General features: G+C 38.3%; 1 protein-coding gene across 1 annotated transcript in view; it reads left to right on the plus strand.

Moving 5' to 3' along the window:
• Positions 1–19,771, plus strand: part of PCLO (piccolo presynaptic cytomatrix protein) — a gene marked incomplete at both ends in the record, with an annotated part of 368,722 nt that overhangs the window by 11,216 nt on the left and 337,735 nt on the right. Inside the window, one exon of the mRNA XM_080625043.1 lies at positions 10,457–11,863. Coding sequence (XP_080481169.1) covers positions 10,457–11,863 — 1,407 coding nt within the window. The remainder of the gene's footprint in view (positions 1–10,456; positions 11,864–19,771) is intronic.

A 19,771-nucleotide genomic window follows, 5' to 3' on the forward strand; every position in this document is an offset into this window, starting at 1 on the left:
CTTGGGTTATTATCAAACTTTCTTTCTAATTTCCCTTTTTTTTCAATGTTTAGACTGTTAACAAAAGTTTTTGATTCCTCCTTTGCAATAGTTTATACATTTCTTCCTTTCTGACATGAAAACCATAGATTGTGTCTCAGCTGGTGCAAGGTTTTTCTTTTGGCTTCTCTTATTTAGTTTCTTCAGAAGTGCTATTGACTAAAAGTCTTCATCTCTCACCCATGTACTTAGTGACTGTATCTTCACCTCTTGTTGCTATCCTTTGACTTTTTCTGCAGTTCTTTTTGCCAAGTTTTGTGATTCTGTGTTGCGCTTTTCCTGTGCCTGTTATAGCCACTGTTTTTATTGCTTATGTTAGAAAACATTACCAGTTGGAAAGCAATAATTTGAAATTGGATGTGGGGAAAGGGAAAGGCATTTATTTAGAAATGAATTTGTACTCCTGTTGTTCTCTAACACTTTCCCCTGTACAGCTGCTTGAACTACCTTCTTAAGATACTCTTCTACAAGCTTCTTACAGGATAGCTCAGTCTTAATAACTGAGTGAATTTCTTTTGCAATATAGATATTTCTAAATTTTTATATTCTATATTTCTAGCTGATTCTGGAAAGAATACAACAGGGTTTACAAACTGGCTCAAGAAGTAGATTGCATGAATTGTAAAACTATTATAAAATTGCTGATTTTGAAAATTTTTAGTCATTCTTTTAATTTAAACCTCTATTTAAAATGCAGTAGTACATGCATTCTGCCTGTTTTAACTCTAGTGAGAGAGCTGTGTAACTAAGAGCAGAAAGTGATACCTGTATTGCTGCAAGGTCAGACCCCTTAACTATTTCTCTGAATGATCTGACACTGCAGTCCCCTTGGGGAAAAGGGATAGTTGGTATCTTGGTTTTGTACAGCAGTCTAGAGAGAAAGCACACCATACATTACGTGTTCGGTAACATATGTCTCTCTAATCTGTCTAGGTATTCACACTCCACTCATCACCATGGCACATGACTGCCTAGCAACAGTTGCATAAAGTAATGGAAAAATTATATAAACAGGTTTGATGATTGGTACTTTGTTCCCTTTTCCTTTCATGTACGTCAGAACCTTGTAGCAGGTGTGTATTTATTTTATTACCTGGTGATTTATTTTTCTCACTTCTTCAAAATGTTGCCAAAACCACTCCCATGAGCAGTTAACGACAGAAATCAGCACTTCCCCAAAAAAGATTCAACTCTACAACGTTTGAGTAGGAGTAGACTTTCTGAAAATGAGCAAAAACATCTGAGGGACTATGCATTTTGATAAACACTTTCGTATAGTTTTTGGTAAAGCTAAGGAAAAAACATGAGCTGCTATAGTTAAATCTAAATGATTGGTGTATATGCTTGATAGCTGGAGGAAATTTTCTTCCCCTCTGAACTAGTTATTGGAAAATACATACAACACAGACACAAGGGTTTAACGTTCTTCATCATTACATTCTTTATGATGGCCATCTCTAAAGTTGATGATCAAGTGGAGTATTAAAGCTGTTAATATTAGAAACTTGGCAGTATGTGACTCAGTTCCATGAGGCCACCCTTGATGATATGTGTGCATATGTGGATGCCTGTCTTCTAGGTAGTTTTTAGGAGGGCTTATTTTTCATGCATTTTATCAGTGTTAATCCATATGTTATCTACAGTTTCATTAAGCCTTTGAGAGACCATTTAAGATCAGTCTTGGAGCCAGGTATAATTTTTTACTGAAATACTTGCCACAAGTTGCACATTCAAATAGTGTGAAGTTATGTATATTGATGCAGGATTTGTTTACTTGCCAGAAGCTCTTCTGGATGGAAGCAAAGTGAGTTCTAAAGAATATTTTATTGGTTCTGACTGTTTCTGAAGCAACATGTCTGTATCAGAGTTGATTTAATCCTAAACCCAATCTGATAATACATGTTTTTTGTTGTTGGAATTTTTTCCTCATCATCTATCACTGTATTTCCCCGCACATTCAATAAAAGATGGAGATTTTTCTTAGCCCTCCTTTTGATGCTAATGCATTCATAGAAACATTTTTTATTGTCTTTTAAGGCAGTGGCCGGGTTAAGTTCTAGCTGGGCTCTTCTTATTTTCTCCCTGCATAACCTCACGACATCTTTGTATTCTTCCTGAGTTGCTTGCCCCTTCTTCCAAACGTCATAAACTCTCTTATTTTTCCCCTGAGTTCTGACAAAAGCTCTCTGTTCAGCTGCGCCAGTCTTCTTCCCTGCCAGCTTGTCCTCCAGCCCATAGGGATGGGCTGCTCCCACACCTTTAAGATTTCTTTCTTGAAGAGTGTCCAACCTTCCTGAGCTCCTTTGCCCTTCAGGACTGACCCCCAAGGGAGTCAACCAGGCTTCTAAAAAGGCCAAAGTCTGCCCTCTGGAAGTCCAAGGTAGCAGTTCTGCTGCCCCTCTTTCTTAGTTCTGCATGAATCAAAATCTCTGTAATTTCATGATTGCTGTGCCCAAGACAGCCCCAACCATTGCATCACCCACAAGGTCTTCTCTGTTTCCAAACATACAGGGCTACCCCACTGCCTCTTCTTCCTTGCCTGTCCCTTTCGAAGAGTTTATCATGACCTTTTGCAGCACTCTAGTTGTGCGAGTCATCTGTCTATGTTTCCATGCTAAATCATAATTTTCCTGCTGCATCTTTGCTGCCTCATGGATCTTCATCCTGTGCCTCCAACTGAGACAATAGACCGAAGGCCCTCGCTAGCGCACTCACAAACATTGGCATGCTACCCCTAGGCTTATCTCTAGCGTGCCTGGTTTTATCTCTTTATCCCTACAAAACTAGTTTAAAGTTCTTTCAGTCAGCCCTGATAACTCCTACACAAAGATCCTTTCTCCCCTTTGAGACAGGTGTACCTCTCTGTTGCTAGCATCTCTGGTGTTGTGTAAACTGACACGTGATCAAAACCCCCAAAATTCTGCTGGTGACACCAGGTTCGGAGCCAGGTATTGATCTGTTGGATTTCCTGTTTCATCCCTCATTGTTCCCTGTAACTTGAAGGATAGAGGAGAATGCTGCTTGTGCTCCCCTACCCAGTCATCTCAAGGCCCTGAAGTCTTCCTTGATTGCCCTCAGACTTCTTGTTTCAACTTCTTTGCTTCCTACCTAAAAAATCAATAATGATAATAATATGAGGGCTATACCAGGGTAGGAATCTTTCTGTTCACATCTTTAACCCAGGCTCCAGAGATATAGCAGACTTCCCCAAGAAGTGTGTCTTTTCTGCTTATTGGGCCTTCTTTTCTGTTCAGAAGGGACAAGGACCTGTCTTTTTTTAGTTTATGGAAGCAGTCTTAATGCAGGGTGTAGGCTGATTTAATCTCAGCAACATCTCCATGCCAGATGAACAGTCCTCGTCACTGTTCACTTCCATTTACAGAGTTTCACACCTATTGTGTGTGACTCACTTGGGAGGGTGGGGCAGTCACAGAGGAGATGTGTGTGCTGTACCAGGCAGGGACCTGTCCCCATTGCCTCCTGCCCCTTAAGTCTCTGTGTTCAGCTGGGTGGAGAGAGAGCAGGGCAGCTGAGTCTGTTGTGATGGGTGCAGAGCCTGAGGCCATGGCTTTCTTCCTGGTGGATCCCATTGCTCCCTGGTCAAGTTGGCAGGACCCCAGTGCCCTTCCTGCACGCCCTTCTGCATGAACTGCCATGCCACACCTAGTAACTAAAGAGAATTTAAGCATTCAGAAAAGAATTATTTTTCTTCAGTTACTATTATTAGGTTGTACAGGGAAAGGAATATATAATTTAAAATACTATTCATATAATGAAGATGACTGTAATTCTTGTGTTGATTCCACAAGTTTTGCTTATAATTACAGTAAAAATAATAGAAATGACTCTGTTAAATCATTGTTGATTACATGACAGTAAAGGAGGCTATTGATCAAATTGAAATATCCCCTGTGGTTTACAGTCTAGACCCTGCTGTTTTGTAGTAGTGCGTAAGACCAGAATGCAGCATGGACTGGAAATGACACATAGACAAAAATAACACTACCATCACTGTGGATACTGACATGCCACAAAATCTAAGCATTTTAATGCCAGGAAAAGTAGCTTTGAAACTGTGTGCCTTGTGTAAACCTAGACTGGGAGGATATTCAGGGTTAAATATATAAGTAAAGCAAAACAAAGTAGAAAAAATATAAGGACTTAAATTTGATGATCAGCTGTTATGATCATAAGTTATAAAGAAATGGGTTTAAAGAAACCCAACAAAACACAAAGCTTTTTTTTTTTTTTTAACTTTCTCAAAGTATTAATGTAGATATCAACTCATAACTGTGCCACAGTGAAGTTAGAGATGCTCTGTAAAAGAGGATGGAGTTCAGTCTGGGTTCAAACAGATCAGAGAACAGATTCAAACCGGCCTTGTTTAGCTGTCCTTTAAAAATGATCAGAGTTTAAAATATTTCTGTGTGAAATATTTGTTTTGGTCTAGATGGTACTTGGGGTGTTCCAGTGTTACCAACACTGCAATTTACATGGAAATGGAGATTCTTTGCAATTTTTGTGATGAAATGAAGTTAATAAAGTTCCTAAATTTCCATGTGGAAATGCCACATGGGCATTTGGGAAAATTGTCAAGGTTCTCAAATAGAAGGGCTATGGCAGTACAGAATATTGTCTGTGGAATATTCTTAATCACATACCTACAGTGCTTCTTTCTCAGAAGAAGGCTGTGTGCCTTCATTTCTGCTTTGCTCTTAGGATTAGATGTATTAATAGTACTGATGCCCTGTGGATTTTTCTTTCCGTTTTCATGAAGGGGACAGAAAGTAGAAAGCAGCAAACCCCTATGCATGGGAAATGGTTTCTCAATGTTTTAATTAGGCAATATTCTACAATATGTTGGAGTGTATTTTCATTTACCGAGGAAACTGTCCTGTCCAGTTTTTAACACAAGTAAATAATAAATTAATCTGCATAGCTAAAGATGTCAACTGCAGTGAGCCATCTGCGCCACTATTGCTGTTGCTCAGCAACTGTAATTTACTACTATGTTGGGCCATGTGATGCGGAGATGCTGTTTGCTGGGTAATCACTGGGCAGGAAGCATGGCCCAGCCCTTCTCTGACCAGACAGCATAATCCGTGTTCAAATCCCAGTGATATTAACAGTGATATTAAGATGTGCTCTATGCAGCACAGAGGAGCTTTGTTAACCTTTTCTTTGCTGCTGTCCTGATTTGCAGTGACATTTTTTGTTAGTCTTTCATGTGATTGTAGTATATTAAATCCTGATGCAGTTAATGAAAGCATTTGGCATTTGTTGCAGTGATGCATGATGCAGTGTACTGAGCTGTGTTTAAATCTTCTTCCTTGTCCTGTGCATGAGGCAGCTTAAACACGTTTGGCTGTAAAAAACTAACTTTTAGATATTCTGAAATAGTGGTGTTCAAGATAAAAAATAGTCAAAACATTATGTTTCTATTTTGCTTTATGATTTATAATCATATAAGCTATAAAATAACAGTTCCCCAAACACTCATAGTTCATATGCAAATTACAGCTTTTTGTATTAGTAATTTAAACAGAGCAGTGGAGTATGTTTTAAGATAGTGGTAACTGCATAACATAATTCATCCAGCAATGTTCTTTAGTAGTTTTAAAATAGCAAAGTAACATTTAAAAACAGTCTTTTGAAATGGCTATTTAAAAAGTTTGCTCAAACATTGGTTTACCACCAAGCTACAGTGCTTGTAACCATTGCTAATGGTTTGTGGTATGGATATCTGGGGACCATGCTGCTGGCTAGAATCTACAACATTTTTATGAGCATCTTGTGTCAGTGTTCCTTGATAAACACCCCAGTTGCCTTTTACATTTGATAGCTGAAAGGGAGGTAAATATTTCTTTTGTAATGATGATCTATTTGTGTCAAATGAGCGTCAGTTGCATACTATGTACAATAGTTAAACATTTGCTTCAGTGTAATTACTTTGAATAGTTGAGATCTTACTCAGGGAAGGATGGAAAACTTTGTCTCACTATTGCCCAGGCTTGTTTAGAAGACCTTCTTTTAGAAGACACAAAACGACAGTTGTGTGTCGGCATACTAATTGAGTTTGTCCCATCGTAGTTGTTGTTTTTTGTTCATAACTGGATTTTCTGATCTAGTTTCTGGACTCTTGCACCCTACACCCTCACACTTGTCTCTGCCACCCTACAGCTGCATAAAATCATGAGCTGAAGTGCTTTATTTTTCAAGTTTCTCTCATAATCTTGGCAGGAGTGTCTGCTAAAAGCCAATTCTGGATTCCTCACTCCTCTCTGAAATTGTCAGGAACTAAATAAGCTGATGCGTTTTCAGACTAGAAACTGATTTTGCCAATAAAACTTTGAGGCAGCTCTGAGCAATCTCAGCAAAGTCCATTTACATATCTATGGCAATGTAAAGGCTCTATAAATCTTTACATTTCTGTGGTAATGTAAAGGGATGTTAATATTTTATGTATATCTTAAAGTTCCTTTTTATAGCACCAAATGACTGGTCTAAAAGAGAATGGGACTCTGCCTTAGAATGTGGCTCTGTTCTGCAAAAGAACTGTTAAAATGGCTTCTAAAAGCTACTTTCATATTGTGTGCCAGTAATTTTTAAATGAAATATGTTCAATCTGCAAGTCAAAATTTCTTTCTCATGTACACCTGGAGTCACAGAATCAAGCTGGATGCTCTTCCTCCCCTACATCATCTTCAGGAATAGAAATTGATCATGCCAGTCAAGCGCTCACTCTCTGATAGTTTTCCTATTGCTTTTGGTGAGTTTGTGTAGTTAGAATGAATCTGAACACTTCTCAGGAAAGGAACAGGCTTCAGATTTCCTTCAGGTGTGTTGGCTTTGTTTGGGATAAAAGAACTGAAGTGTAGCTTTTATTTGTTTTTGGAGTCAGCTGTCAGATATGAATGCATAAAGCAAGGTGACTTATGGGACATGGTGCTATCATTTTGTTCAATATAGTTCTCCATGGATGTTCTTACTAAAACAGTGTGAAGAAATTCATTTGGTGCTCCCAACTAGCAGTGTCTTTATGAAGCTTTTTAAAGATGTAGTGTTTGATGAATATGTAAAATATCTTCTGATACTTGTTTGTTGTTATGAGGGCATACAGTTTCTACATCAGTGAGTTAGAAAGCAAGATAGCACTTTCTGTCTTCAGTAGCTGAAATCTGAACAAAGATGCTGCATGAAATCTGTCAAATTCACAGTCCTAGTCATGGCACTTAACGGCATGGGTCTCAGGATGAAGAAAATCACATATGGGTTTCTTCTAGAAATAAGACCCAGTTCCCACCCCTATCTACCAGTGTAAAAATAGTCAGCTTGGGATCTTCAACATCAAAGAAGAATCTCCTTTACAAGTAGATGGGAACTGCAAAAGCTCACATGTTGCCCTGGAAAATTTTGCCTTTTTATTCTAGGTAGAGATATGAGAAATCTGGAGAAAGAAACTAGAAAGTCATAGAACTGCTATCACGGAAGACTTTTAGGAATATACAAACATTGGTATTTTAGGTATCTATAACAGGAGTAAGTTCTACTTCATCTCTAATAATGTGTAAGATCATCTGTATTTAACAGAAGCTTGCTCCTGTTGAAGTTAATGGAAAATCTCTGCAATTGCAGTAGAACAAACAGGCCAGTCTTTGATGCAGAACTGCATCATGTAGTGCACTTCATTTGGAACTCCTGCAGTTTCAATCACAGAACTAGTTTATGGAGTTCTGTATTTATTTGAAGGTGATGTGTGTAAGCTATAAAGACTTGAGGGTTTTAGCACTTATTCCTCCCACTAACATGCATGGCAAGCATTTTGTGTCTGTACCAGAAAGATTTAAAAAATAATACAGTGAAGTAAAGCTTCCTGCATTTTCCATTTTGAATTTCAGCTGGAGGAGGAGCAAATTCATTTTTAGTTTTAAAGGCTCCAGTTTAATACTGAATATGTGTATATGTTTATATATAAGTTAATTCTTTTCTTTTTATGGTAAGGAAAAAATAAAAGTTGAGAGTTAAGGCTTTGTCTTCAGCACAAGATTATGTTGAAAACTGTAGTATAGAATCAAATTTTCTTTGGCCTCCAATTACGTAGTAGAGTCAGATTGTAGCAGCTGCATGTGGAAGACAAGTGTAAATGTTCATAAATGCAATCAGAATCTGGACACCTTAAACATAAGAATTATTCAGACTACTTACTTTGTAGTCCCACCCAATCCTAGAGCTACTTTGTTTGGGGCATTAAGAGTGTCATAATAACTTAGAGTAAGATTTTCTGGAAGCTGAGTGATAGCAGGTATACACGTCTAACTGTGATGGTTTCTTCTGGTTATCTAAATTTAGAGTACAGGACTTTGATTTAAAAAAAGAAAAAGAAGCAAGTGGAAAAGAAGCAGGAACAGTGAATCACTGTGGAAAGTGCATTGTCCAAAACTCTTGTTAAAGCTCTGTTGTTAGTGGGAAAAGACATTCCTCACTTAGGCCTATTAAAAAGCTCCTCACAGGATCTTTTTCCACCATAGCAGGGAGCCCACCTCCCTAATATAAGAAATCTTAGTTACTTTGCCAAAGCCAGACAGCTGAGTTGGGTGTTCGGAGTATGTGTCTTAAGTCTGGTTTTTGATTAAACTTAAAACTTCTAGAAAACCCTTAAGAATTCACCCAGAAATGGTATTAATATGTACCTAATTAAATTAGATTACTAATATCTATAGCCAGGTGTCATAATTAAGATGTACTTATTGTAAGTAATTGTCCCTTGTACAAAAGCCTTATAGCGGTACAGATCGGCAATCAAACAAAATGGGCGTTAAGCTAAATCTAATCTTTGCTCAGGTCCTGTGTTCACTTGTGAACTTAATTCCTTTCGTAATTCAGAGTTTAAACACATCTTCAGGTTTTGTTTCAGTTGGCTTCATTTTTTAAATAATTTGCTATATGGGTTGCAAGTAGATTGGAGAATTGTTTAAACAATTTGAAGAAGTAATGCTGAAAATGGGAGCTAAAAGCAGCGCTATTATGAATGGTAACTTGATTACTGTGAACTTACAGTTGGGGCCAAAATTGAGCATCTCTTTGTGAAACTGTTAGCAATAGCGAGCTCACACTCTAGAATGTGTATATACCATGTTTATCAGAATAGCTGGAATAACTGTGTAAGGAGCTGCATCTCTTTTAATTTTTGTTGCTAGAAGGCCAGCTGGCAAAGCACATCAAGATTATGGATTCATTGCCCCAGTCTGTGACCTCAGAGTTCTTTTCTTGCAGTAAACATTGATATCACACAGACAAAATCTTTATTTGCATGTAGTATCTACTTGCAGGTGTAGGGCCATGGGGCTCTGTACCGCATTGAATGGCATTTTTGCTGCCTATAAGGTTCCTGCTAGCAATAGAAATGTGGAGAATAGTGTGTGATGCCTCCTGATGACATGTTGCTTTAGCCTATTTGATCCATCCTCAGACTGTGAAGCTTTACAAAAGCAAAGGTAGGGATGACCACTTAGGATTATTGTGTTCTTTTGTCTTATTAGAAAATACATTTTCCCTCTCATAATACTTCTTGGGAAGGAGAAAAAAAAATGTTTTACAGTTGTGAGGTAATAAAATTGATGAGAAACATAGGAAAATACATTACTTGTCCCTTCCTGAAACGAGGGGTCCATTGTGTACAGGTGTACAGTAATTAACTTGGGATCATCTTTTAATAACAAAGGAAAATGCTGGGAAACTTGATTATGGCTCTCCATCAGGGCTTAGGCAAAGCTCCTCACTGATTCCAGATGAAGACTTGCCTTCTGAAATGAGTGGTAAAGTATAAGTCTGTGTAATGTATGATGCCCATTAACACACTTGTGTGTCCAGTTCATTGGATACGTGTTTACTGCCAATGCTCTGTAATTTAAACCATTATCAAAACCATAAGCTATATGAAGAGCTTGATAGATGAATGCTTAAAGGTAATTGTGCATTTACTGTGTTTTAATTCTGATTATTGTTTTCTGTCAGCAGACTTGATGTGGCAAACTGTTTTAGCAGTATTTGTCTTTATTCTGGCAAATCATTGCTGTAAATGAATCACTTCTGGGTCCCGTGAAATTCCAGTGCGTGTTTTCATTCTGCTAGGTTTTTAATCCTCCAATATTCAGCTGTGTGTAAACTGACTGTGAAGTCATTAAAAGCATGGACTCAGAGATAGCTCAAATGACAGGAATGTGGAGAAGAGTGAAAAAATCGTTTGGGCATGTTAACCGCAAAACAGTATCAGTTGTAATATTTCTCCCTTTTTACACATGGGTCTGAAATACTGCAACAAACCATTGCAACCACTAGAATAGGCTATTATTATGTTGATTTTATTAACTTTGTCTTATTAATAATACTTTTATTTTTTTATTTTATTTTTCTGCAGATTAATGAATGGCTCTGTTTAAACTGCCAGATGCAAAGAGCGTTAGGTGGTGACCTAGCACCAGGTCATGGTCCTGGGCCACAGCCACCTCCACCCAAACAGAAGACACCCATTCCATCTTCACCAGCTAAACCATCTCCTCAGCCACAGCCAGCTCAAAAGAAAGATGCTTCTGCAAAACCTGATCCTTCTCAGTTGGCAGAATCGAAGAAACCCCTACCACAGAAAAAGCAACCCTCTTTGGCTGGGTCTCCCCCTGTAAAATCAAAACAACCCCGTGCCGAGCCAACTGAAACTTCCCAGCAAATAGATCCTACTCCAAAGTCTGATCAGGCCAAGCCAACACAGGCTGAAGATAAGCAAAAACAACCCAGTATACAGGAGCCCACAGCAGACACTGTGCCTACTTCTGCAGCACCGGGACCGAAACAGGATTCAGCAGGTCCCAGACCTCCACCAGCTCAACAGAAAGTGGTAGATGCCCCAAAGCCAGAGCTTGCCAAGCTGCCACAGGACACACAGCCAGTTGGAGACAAACCAGATTCCAAACCTCTTCCACAAGTGTCTCGGCAGAAGTCGGATCCCAAGCTTGCTTCTCAGCCTGGGGCTAGACCAGATGCTAAAACTCAAAAGCCTGCTGAGCCGACACAAGCAAAGGATGATCCCAAGAAGTTACAAACAAAACCATCCCCAAAGCCTGATACCAAACCAGCTCCCAGAGGACCACAGGCAGGGGCGGGTCCCAAGCCAGTGCCAGCCCAGCCGTCACCTCAACCTCAGCCGCCTCAGAAAACTCCAGAGCAGCCAAGGCGTTTCAGCCTTAATCTGGGAGGCATCACTGATGCCCCTAAGCCTCAGCCTACAACACCACAAGAAACAGTTACTGGGAAACTCTTTGGATTTGGAGCTTCCATCTTCAGCCAGGCCTCAAATTTAATCTCCACAGCGGGTCAGCCAGGGTCTCAGACATCAGCCCCCCCTCCACCTGGTCCTGCAGTGAAACAGCCTCAGCCTCCGTCACAGCCTCCAGCCTCTCAGGCAGCCCCCAAAGAGACTGGTCAGGCTCAGCCTCTTCCAAAAGCTGTTCCTCTGAAGAAAGAAGCCAAACCTCCTATGACTGAAAAACCAGAGCCATCAAAAGCGGATGGTGGTTTAGCAGTGAAAGGGTCTGATTTAGAAAAGAAACCTGGTTTGGCTAAAGATAGCAAGCCTCAGGCTGCTGAAGCGAAGAAACCTGCTGGGCTGTCGGAACCGGAGAAAGCCAGCCAGCCTAAAGAGTCTTGTCCCCTTTGTAAAACTGGACTAAATATTGGTTCTAAGGATCCCCCCAACTTTAATACATGTACAGAGTGCAAGAAAGTTGTCTGCAATCTCTGTGGATTTAACCCGATGCCACATATAGCAGAGGTAAGGTGATGATGGAGTCTGTGTTTACCCCATGTTCCTACTCGCAGGCTCCCTGTGCTGTAGAGACCAATCTGTAGCTGATTTTTAGCTAATGAATTTGAAATATTTGAAGATTTGAATGTTTCATCATCTGAGGGCTTTAAATATCTTTGTTGAATGAAACTTGGTCAGTAGTTAGAAACTACATCCAATGAACTTTCTGCAGGTTAAGGGAGTCTGGTATAGGTGGTTGCTAGGTTTTTGAGGCAAAAGCAGGTAATTATAGTTATCAACTGTTTTGCAATTAGTGCTACTGTGATACAGCAGACTACTGTACTTTCAGTCTATCACGGGATAAGGTTCTTTTTCATGTGCTTCAGTATTATATGTTAATGTGTGATTCTTTAACCAGTGCCCTCGATTCAGACAATTATTGAATGAAGGAAGGGGTTAATGCTTAATTATTCCTATTCCCTCCTGTTAAATATATCCCTAATTTATTCCATTAATCTCATTCTGGCTCCGGAGTTGTTGCACATGCTGATGTACCCATTAGGAAGCTTGAACTTTTAGTGATACCCGTGTGGTGAACTATGTAAGTTTTTGATGCGAATAATGTAAGGCTCAAAATGACATTTCATTCATTATGGAGTATGAGTTTGAAAGTGCTTTTTCTATGACTGTCCAAGGCAGATTCAGTAGGGCCAACTTACATTTAAAGAATTAAGCAACTTTTAACAGTTCCCTCACATTCCGTGTTTTTACCCTCCTTCCTTTCTTTCTTGTACATTTTTTTTTTTGCCAAAAGAATTGAAAACTTTATGCTAGATTAACAAAGGCGCATCTTACTTGCCCTGTCAATTTGGCAAGTTCAACTCAGCAGAAGCAGATCACCTAAAAGTACTTGTGAGTAATTTAAATGTGTAGGTTGGTCTGTGCAGCACAGGAGGAAAGAAGCTGTCAGAGTCGTGTCTTTGAAATCTGAAAGAATAGATTAGAAATGGTTCACAGGGTTAAAGTTTATCACGTCTCTGCCTTAAGGGGAGAACAAACATTTGGAGAAATACCAAGTTGCAGGGAAAATACTGCTTATGTTGTCTGCATATGCCTTTTTTGTGGATTATTTTCTGGAATATGCTGTCATTTGAAAGGCATTTGTCCTACAATAACAAGCACATTTTATCTAATTTAGGAATATGTTGTCTGCTGTCTTTGTGGCCATTTAGGTTAGAAAGAAAGGTCTGAAAATACAAGAAAATTAATCAGTGATTAAAAATCAGGATTCAGTTGACTTTTAATGTTGCTTATGCACTGAATTCCGTCAATCGCACGCACATTCTTTTGTCACTGTCCAGCCTCCTGCCGCATACACACACATATGTATACACACACATGCATGCACATAGACACACACATTTTAAATATGAAAAATGTGTATGGCTTTCTCCAGAGGTGCTCTAGTATGCAAACACAGAATACCATGGAAACAAGATGTTATTTCAGGTTAAATACTGTGCTAAAATGACAACTACTCAAGTCCTGGTACCTGAATTGACTTCTTCTGAGTTGACTTAGGTGTGATGGTGTGGGACTGCCTTGTAGTGTGCAGACATACTCTGTATTTCTTCTGTTTAAGATGAGAAGGCAGGAAACCTGTTTCTCTTTTCCCATCATTGTAGTCTGTCTTCCTCATGCGCTTCTTTGCCTCTTTTTTGGCTCTTTTTTGCATTTTCTTCTTCCTTATACTACACATTTCTACCTCTGTCCACAGTTACCTTCTTACCTTCTTTTTTCCTATAATTTTTTCTAAAAATTGGCAAACTGCTTTTCCTTCACAACAGGAGGTGGTTTGCTTGGCCTCAGGTTTGAGGACAGCTTGACTTTCCTTTTCATGAAGATGAGAGACAGAAGAGGGAGCTCATCCTCCCCTGTCCCAAATGAGCTGTGTAATTAACCTCAGATAGCAATTGGTCCCTGCACGTAGACCCTCGTATACACTGTGTATAGTATACAGCTGTTACTGATAATGACAAATACTTTATGCTCACTAATGTACTCTTTTCGTCCACCAAAATTTTCTAACCTGTTGAGTACAGTCTTGGAGGTTGTATTTACTTGCCTCTATTTTGGGGGAGGGTTAGGAAGGAGAAATAGAAATGCTTTTAAAAAGTTGTGTTTCCTGTGGATTTCTACCTAATTATCTCATTTTATATTCAGTATTCAAAGAAAATAATAATTCCAAAAGGCTATATTTCATGTTGGCCCCAGAAAGTGTTTTGTAACAGGTATTTTACAGCTTTGCTTAGGGGGTGCAGCTGTATCACAGTGATTATAACAGTTGCTTATGTATTATCTATATGTTGCCTCAGCAATGGCTGAAAATGAGTTGAGTTTTATTGACTGAGTGATGGCTGAAACCTACCAACAAAGCTTGCATTGGGCTATATGGTAAGAATCAGTCCTGTGGAGCAGAGAAACCAGCATTACATTGACAAATATAGAGGAGCATTTAAACTCTATGGGCACTTCTACCTGAAGGTCTTCCAGACATCATGCTGCTGTACTGCACATATAGCTGAGAGTACTTTTAAGGGAAGAAGGAACTTATACTGGCAGTTGTTTGTTCTTGCCTGTATGTGACACATATAACTCTCAAGAAAAAGTCTTTAAGCTGCTGCAAGGAGTCAGTTCTCTAATAACCCCTCTGCTGCAGGAAATAAGATATCTAGGCTTTCACCTAGTCTAAATCAGGAACGTGCTATTTACTTCAGTGAAATTATTCTGATTTGAGAATTAGGCTAGAATACTTTTTCCAGAAATGTGCTGATTGTTCTATTTCTCCCTGATTTGTTGATCCAACAGTCAAACAGTTATTTACTTAAATGGTAATTTATCCATGAAGCAAACAGCCACAAATGATTAAATAAATGACACTTGATAGATTTCAAAGACCCGCAGGACTATGTGCACCCTAGTGCATTAGCAGACTCTTTATTCTGCCATTTGCTCAATAGGGAAGAGCACTGTTTACCAGTTCTGTAATTAGCTTTCCAGCTCAGGTAGTTGGAAGCAGCTCTATTTTTAGTAACAAAGCACAAGATCACAACTGCCGAAGCCAGAATTGAAGTGTGTGGCAACGACCATTTTGTGCATTTAAAACTCAGTGAAGCTGTTTGGAATACTGAACAGGAGCAGAGATGGTTGCTTATAATATAATTAAGTATGTTGAGGCAGCAGGGTCAGGGATATAGAACCTGTGATGAATTAATGTAGTAGTAAAATAAAAAGGTTTAAAAACTAACATAAGGAAAACTAAGATACCCATATTTGTAGAATCTTTATGGGGAACGAGAAAGAATAACATCTTAATGGAGTCACATGTTATGAAGAGAAAGATCTCAAAATGTAATGTGTGTATATGTGAATTTTAATGTAATAGACCTGCTAAGGGAAAAACAGGAGCACTTTTTAGTGTACTGATAGCTATAAAATTATCTGGGAAGGTACTTGGAAGTAAAGAATGTTCCATTGTGTGAAATAAATTATTGGGTCTACAGAAAGGCGAGGATTGTTTTCCCTGAAGAAGGACAGGGAGGACTGGGGAAGGGCAGAAAAGACATCTTATCTCAGGCTTGCTAAGGATTTATTGTTTAAAAAAGATGTAAGAGATGTGAACAGAATAGATAATGCAAGCAATTTCACATAGAGAGTAATGTTTCTTAACATGCTTATTACAGAGAATATAGTCTGTCTGAAATTGTTTGACATGTGTGGATATGATAGCAGGAATCTATAAACAATTACCTCAATGGTGCCTGTCCAATCCATATTCTTATATAATGGATTTTTTTTATATAGGTGTATAACTCACCAGAAGAATTTAGATATTTTTCTGATGATTTTCCCACTGTTACTTTAGACCAAACTAAATACTTCTCCCAACACACTACAGAGAGAGGGAAAAGCAAAAAGATAAACTCATTTTCTAAGTAAGCACAGTGCTATTGTTAAACTTGATAGGGTAAAAAGGTTAAAAATGGTACCTTGCTCTTCCAGCAAGAACTTCTAGAAGTAACAGTAAATAGTTAGCATTTTGGAACTTATATAAGGCTCTCTGAAGATGAAAGGAGCTCTCCTGTCATGGCATGATGTCATATACCTGAATACATACTGAGTCCGTACACCTCCTCCTAAAGCCCTGTAGAAAGGGTACTGGCACAGGTGGGCCTCTGATGTAGATAATTCTGACAGCTTCTGTTTGGTCAATCTTTCACTGATAAATAATTGCAAATGAAATGAGGCCTTCAGCAGGTGTGACCCTTCCTTCAGGTTCTAATAGTAGACTTTAATTAACAAACCCCAAAAAAACCTATCCAAAATGGAATGTACCATGCTATTGAATACCCAAATGTAGTTTGGACTTCATAAAGCAAGTGTGCAGGAACTTCCAGGAAAGTAATGAGCCATCTATGAATCTAATGAAAATCCCTGAAGTGGGGTACTGCATCATCTGAAGTGACACACATTGCCTCTAATTTATTAACAACTCTGCAGTATGGTATTCTTCCTATTTGAGAAAGCTCAGGCCACTCTGCAGATTAGCAGGTTTAACTCCTATTGAGAGTTCCTGTCTCCTCTGTTATGTTTGGTGATGAGTTGTTTTGGAAACAGATGGTGTCTGGGAAACACACTGAAGAAGGATTTGCACTTAAGATACAAAAGAAAAACAACCACTCTTTTCAGTTGCATAATTTATCTTCTCTGCCTTTTCCCTCTCCCTTTGTATTTAAAGCTCCTTTTAAAGTTTTGATTGCAAGAAAGTGAATGCTGTTATTGTTTTATAACTGTAACCAAATACTACAGAACATAATAGGCTAACACAATGTATTCACCAAAGTTTATGGAAACTTCATCCTTTACATGATAAGTCTTTATAATTGAGAAAATGTTAAAACTACCACTAATCATTATTTTGAAAGATAAAATCTGGCATTGAAAGACAGAGTATATGTTAGATGATAAAACCCCCACTGTATTTCTTGACTGTCAGAATTAAATTAACTCTAAATGAGGTATCCTACTTCTGTTTAATTCAATATGTATAATAGAAATAACATTTAAATGGAAAGATTTTTAATAGCAGAACAACTCACCTCTTCCATTTAATAGATGTAAAGCACATCTATTGTGTATATACAGAATGGAAGGGCTAATATGGAATGACCCTTTGATGGATGGTTTAGTAAAAATTGAACACAATAAATATGTAAAAAAAAAAAAAATGTAGTGCCTGAAATCACCTTTGAAATAAAGATGAAGAGTTTAAGCTTCATCAACAGTTAGGCTTCTGGTATTCATATTTGCAGAAGTGTTTAAATGCTTAAAGACAGGGACTTATCCATGAGGCTTATGTGTTAGGAGCTTCTGTTGTTTTCTGATGCCTCAGCTGAAGCTGTATTCCAGAAAGCCCTACTTTGACCTGATGGTGCTCTAGAGGCCTGAATTTCTGTCTTCTGCACATGGCTTGAGCCATTCTTTTTGAGTAGTGCCTAGATTCTGTTTAAATCCCTTTAAAATCCAGATGTTGGATGAAGCTGCTTTTGGGATCTGATTTTGGCATGTCTTGCAAATAGTTCACCCAGACGCAGTACTGTTTGGCATTAGATATGTCAGGCTCCTTTACTGAATAATAATAATAATAATAATAAAACAGCCCGTTCATGATGGAGTACAGTGTGGTGGTGTGTCGAGTTTATTTGTTCTCCAGTACTATTATATGCAAAATATAGATCTGCAAATAGGCATGTGACTTTAGGACTCCTGTCCTCAGCTCAGGGGATGCTACAGCCAAGCTTCTTGTCCCCCTGTCTCCTCCAAGACCCCATGAGTTTGCACTTTGAGTTTCAACAGAGGAACTGAAGCCAAGAGTAAGCCACTGCATCCAGATAAGTTAATTAATAGATGTCCTGTGATGGTTTTGTTTGAATTCCCTGTCACTGTAGAGGGAAATGTAAGCATCCTTACTTTCTCACAAGTTTCTCTGAACAGATAGATGTCTTGCATTTTAGTAGGGCTACTTGGTCCAGAGCAAGTTAGACACTCATACAGTTTCATGTTTTTGGCAGTCAGGTTCTGATGGTTACTGATGGAATGTGATGATCATGGTATATTATTTGGAAGGAAGGCTTCTTAGATCTCCAGGGTTACTAGTCAAGGCATTAGCTACAAGACTGCATTCTTGGTTGTTTTCTTTTCTCTGGTAGTTATGACAATAGAATTAGGGATTCCTTCCCCTACACCCTGGAATAAAATTGAAGTAATGAAAAAGATTAGTATCATTGCTCAAAGTGATAGTGTGACCTTTGGAAGCACTATTACCATGATTAATTGTCTGCTGTTTGTTCCGTTTATTGTGGCCTCTAAAAGCCTGCAGATTACCTCTCAGACCGGAGAACTCCAGGGATGGATAAATAAAAAGTTCCTGTCTAGCTGGCTATTTTCCTCATCCAGTTGGAATGCAAATGCAATTGTGTCTTTACCTATGTACATTTATTCCATCTCCAGATGTCTTTGGACCTTTGAAACATTAAACGTGTAGGTGAACAATTAACACAAAGCTTTCAGTATGGATTTGTGTGCGTGGTTTACTTTTTCCTGTGCCATTAGAAAAATCAGGCAGTTTATAGACTAGTGTATTAGAGAGGGTCAGGCTCGAGTCACAAATCTGAAACAGATAATCAGGAAAATTACTGACCTGGCTTTGAGCCAGGTGATTTTCTTTTCCGTTATTTCATTAGAAATTTGGCTGGTGTCCCATTATTAAGTGAGGAAGATGTCTTCTGAAAGCTAAGCTTGTATTAATTGCATCCAAGTTTAGTGTTTTTTTGTGAACTGTGTAATAATATTTTAAATAGACTGTATTTTATTGAGATAAGGAAATTTTACTTTGTCTTTTATGTTACAGAAGAATACATTTCTGTTCATGTTTTACTGAGATACAGAAATGCTTAATTAGAGACTTTAAATATTGGTGTCAAGCCTAGTAAATTTAAAGATAAGACCCAATGAGTCTAAAACATTCTGACCCACTTCCAAATTTTGTTAGGCAAGCAGAAAAAATCTAATAGATGGTAAGTGCCACAATTTTCTTTTGGTGCTAGGCTGAGATACCTCAGTAAGAACTTATTTACTATCTGATCACAATAATGATGTGTGCAGACAGTGTCAAAAACTTCTGTGATCATAAAAATAAAAAGCATTGGTTCCTTCCAACCCGAACCAGCCTGTGATTCTATGTTTTGCCTGTTTTTTATCAAAACCATTATATTGGTTTGGAATGATAAATTCACTTTAGGGGGAGCTGCAAGTGAAATTATTTTTTTTTTTTCTTTTTTTTTTTTTTTTTTTCTCCTGTTCCAGCCATATGAAAAGCTGGTGCTCTTTCTAGGCGCAAATTCTACAATAGCATTTTTTATTGATCTCTGAGGATATTATATATCTTAGAATAACTTTCACTGGATATTTGTTAATGCAATATTTGAATTACTAGGACAGATAGATATTTAATTATTTAATAAAATTCTGGAAAGTGAGTATACTGTAAATTTAAACACTTGCATGCATTTTGTGTTCTTATTTCTTGCACAATCAAACTGTTCATGGTGTTACGGCAGTTAATAGTTCCAATTACTGCATATGTTTAAAAGTTCATGTCATGCTTTTGCTGACCAAAAGGCCAATGTTTGCCACACCATGACTGTATGTTAGTAAAGAAATGTCAAAATTTTGCATGAAGCAGATATAAAAATCATTTGACACTGCTGTGTGGTGATTTTAAATTTAATGGGATTGCAGAAGTGTAATTGAAGCCATTTTGCAGTTAATTGTAGCTGCTTGCATGAAGTGTGACCAGAAGGAAAAATAATTAGT

This window comes from Psittacula echo, assembly GCF_963264785.1.
Source record: "Psittacula echo genome assembly, chromosome: 1".
Taxonomy (NCBI): Eukaryota; Metazoa; Chordata; class Aves; order Psittaciformes; family Psittacidae; genus Psittacula; species Psittacula echo.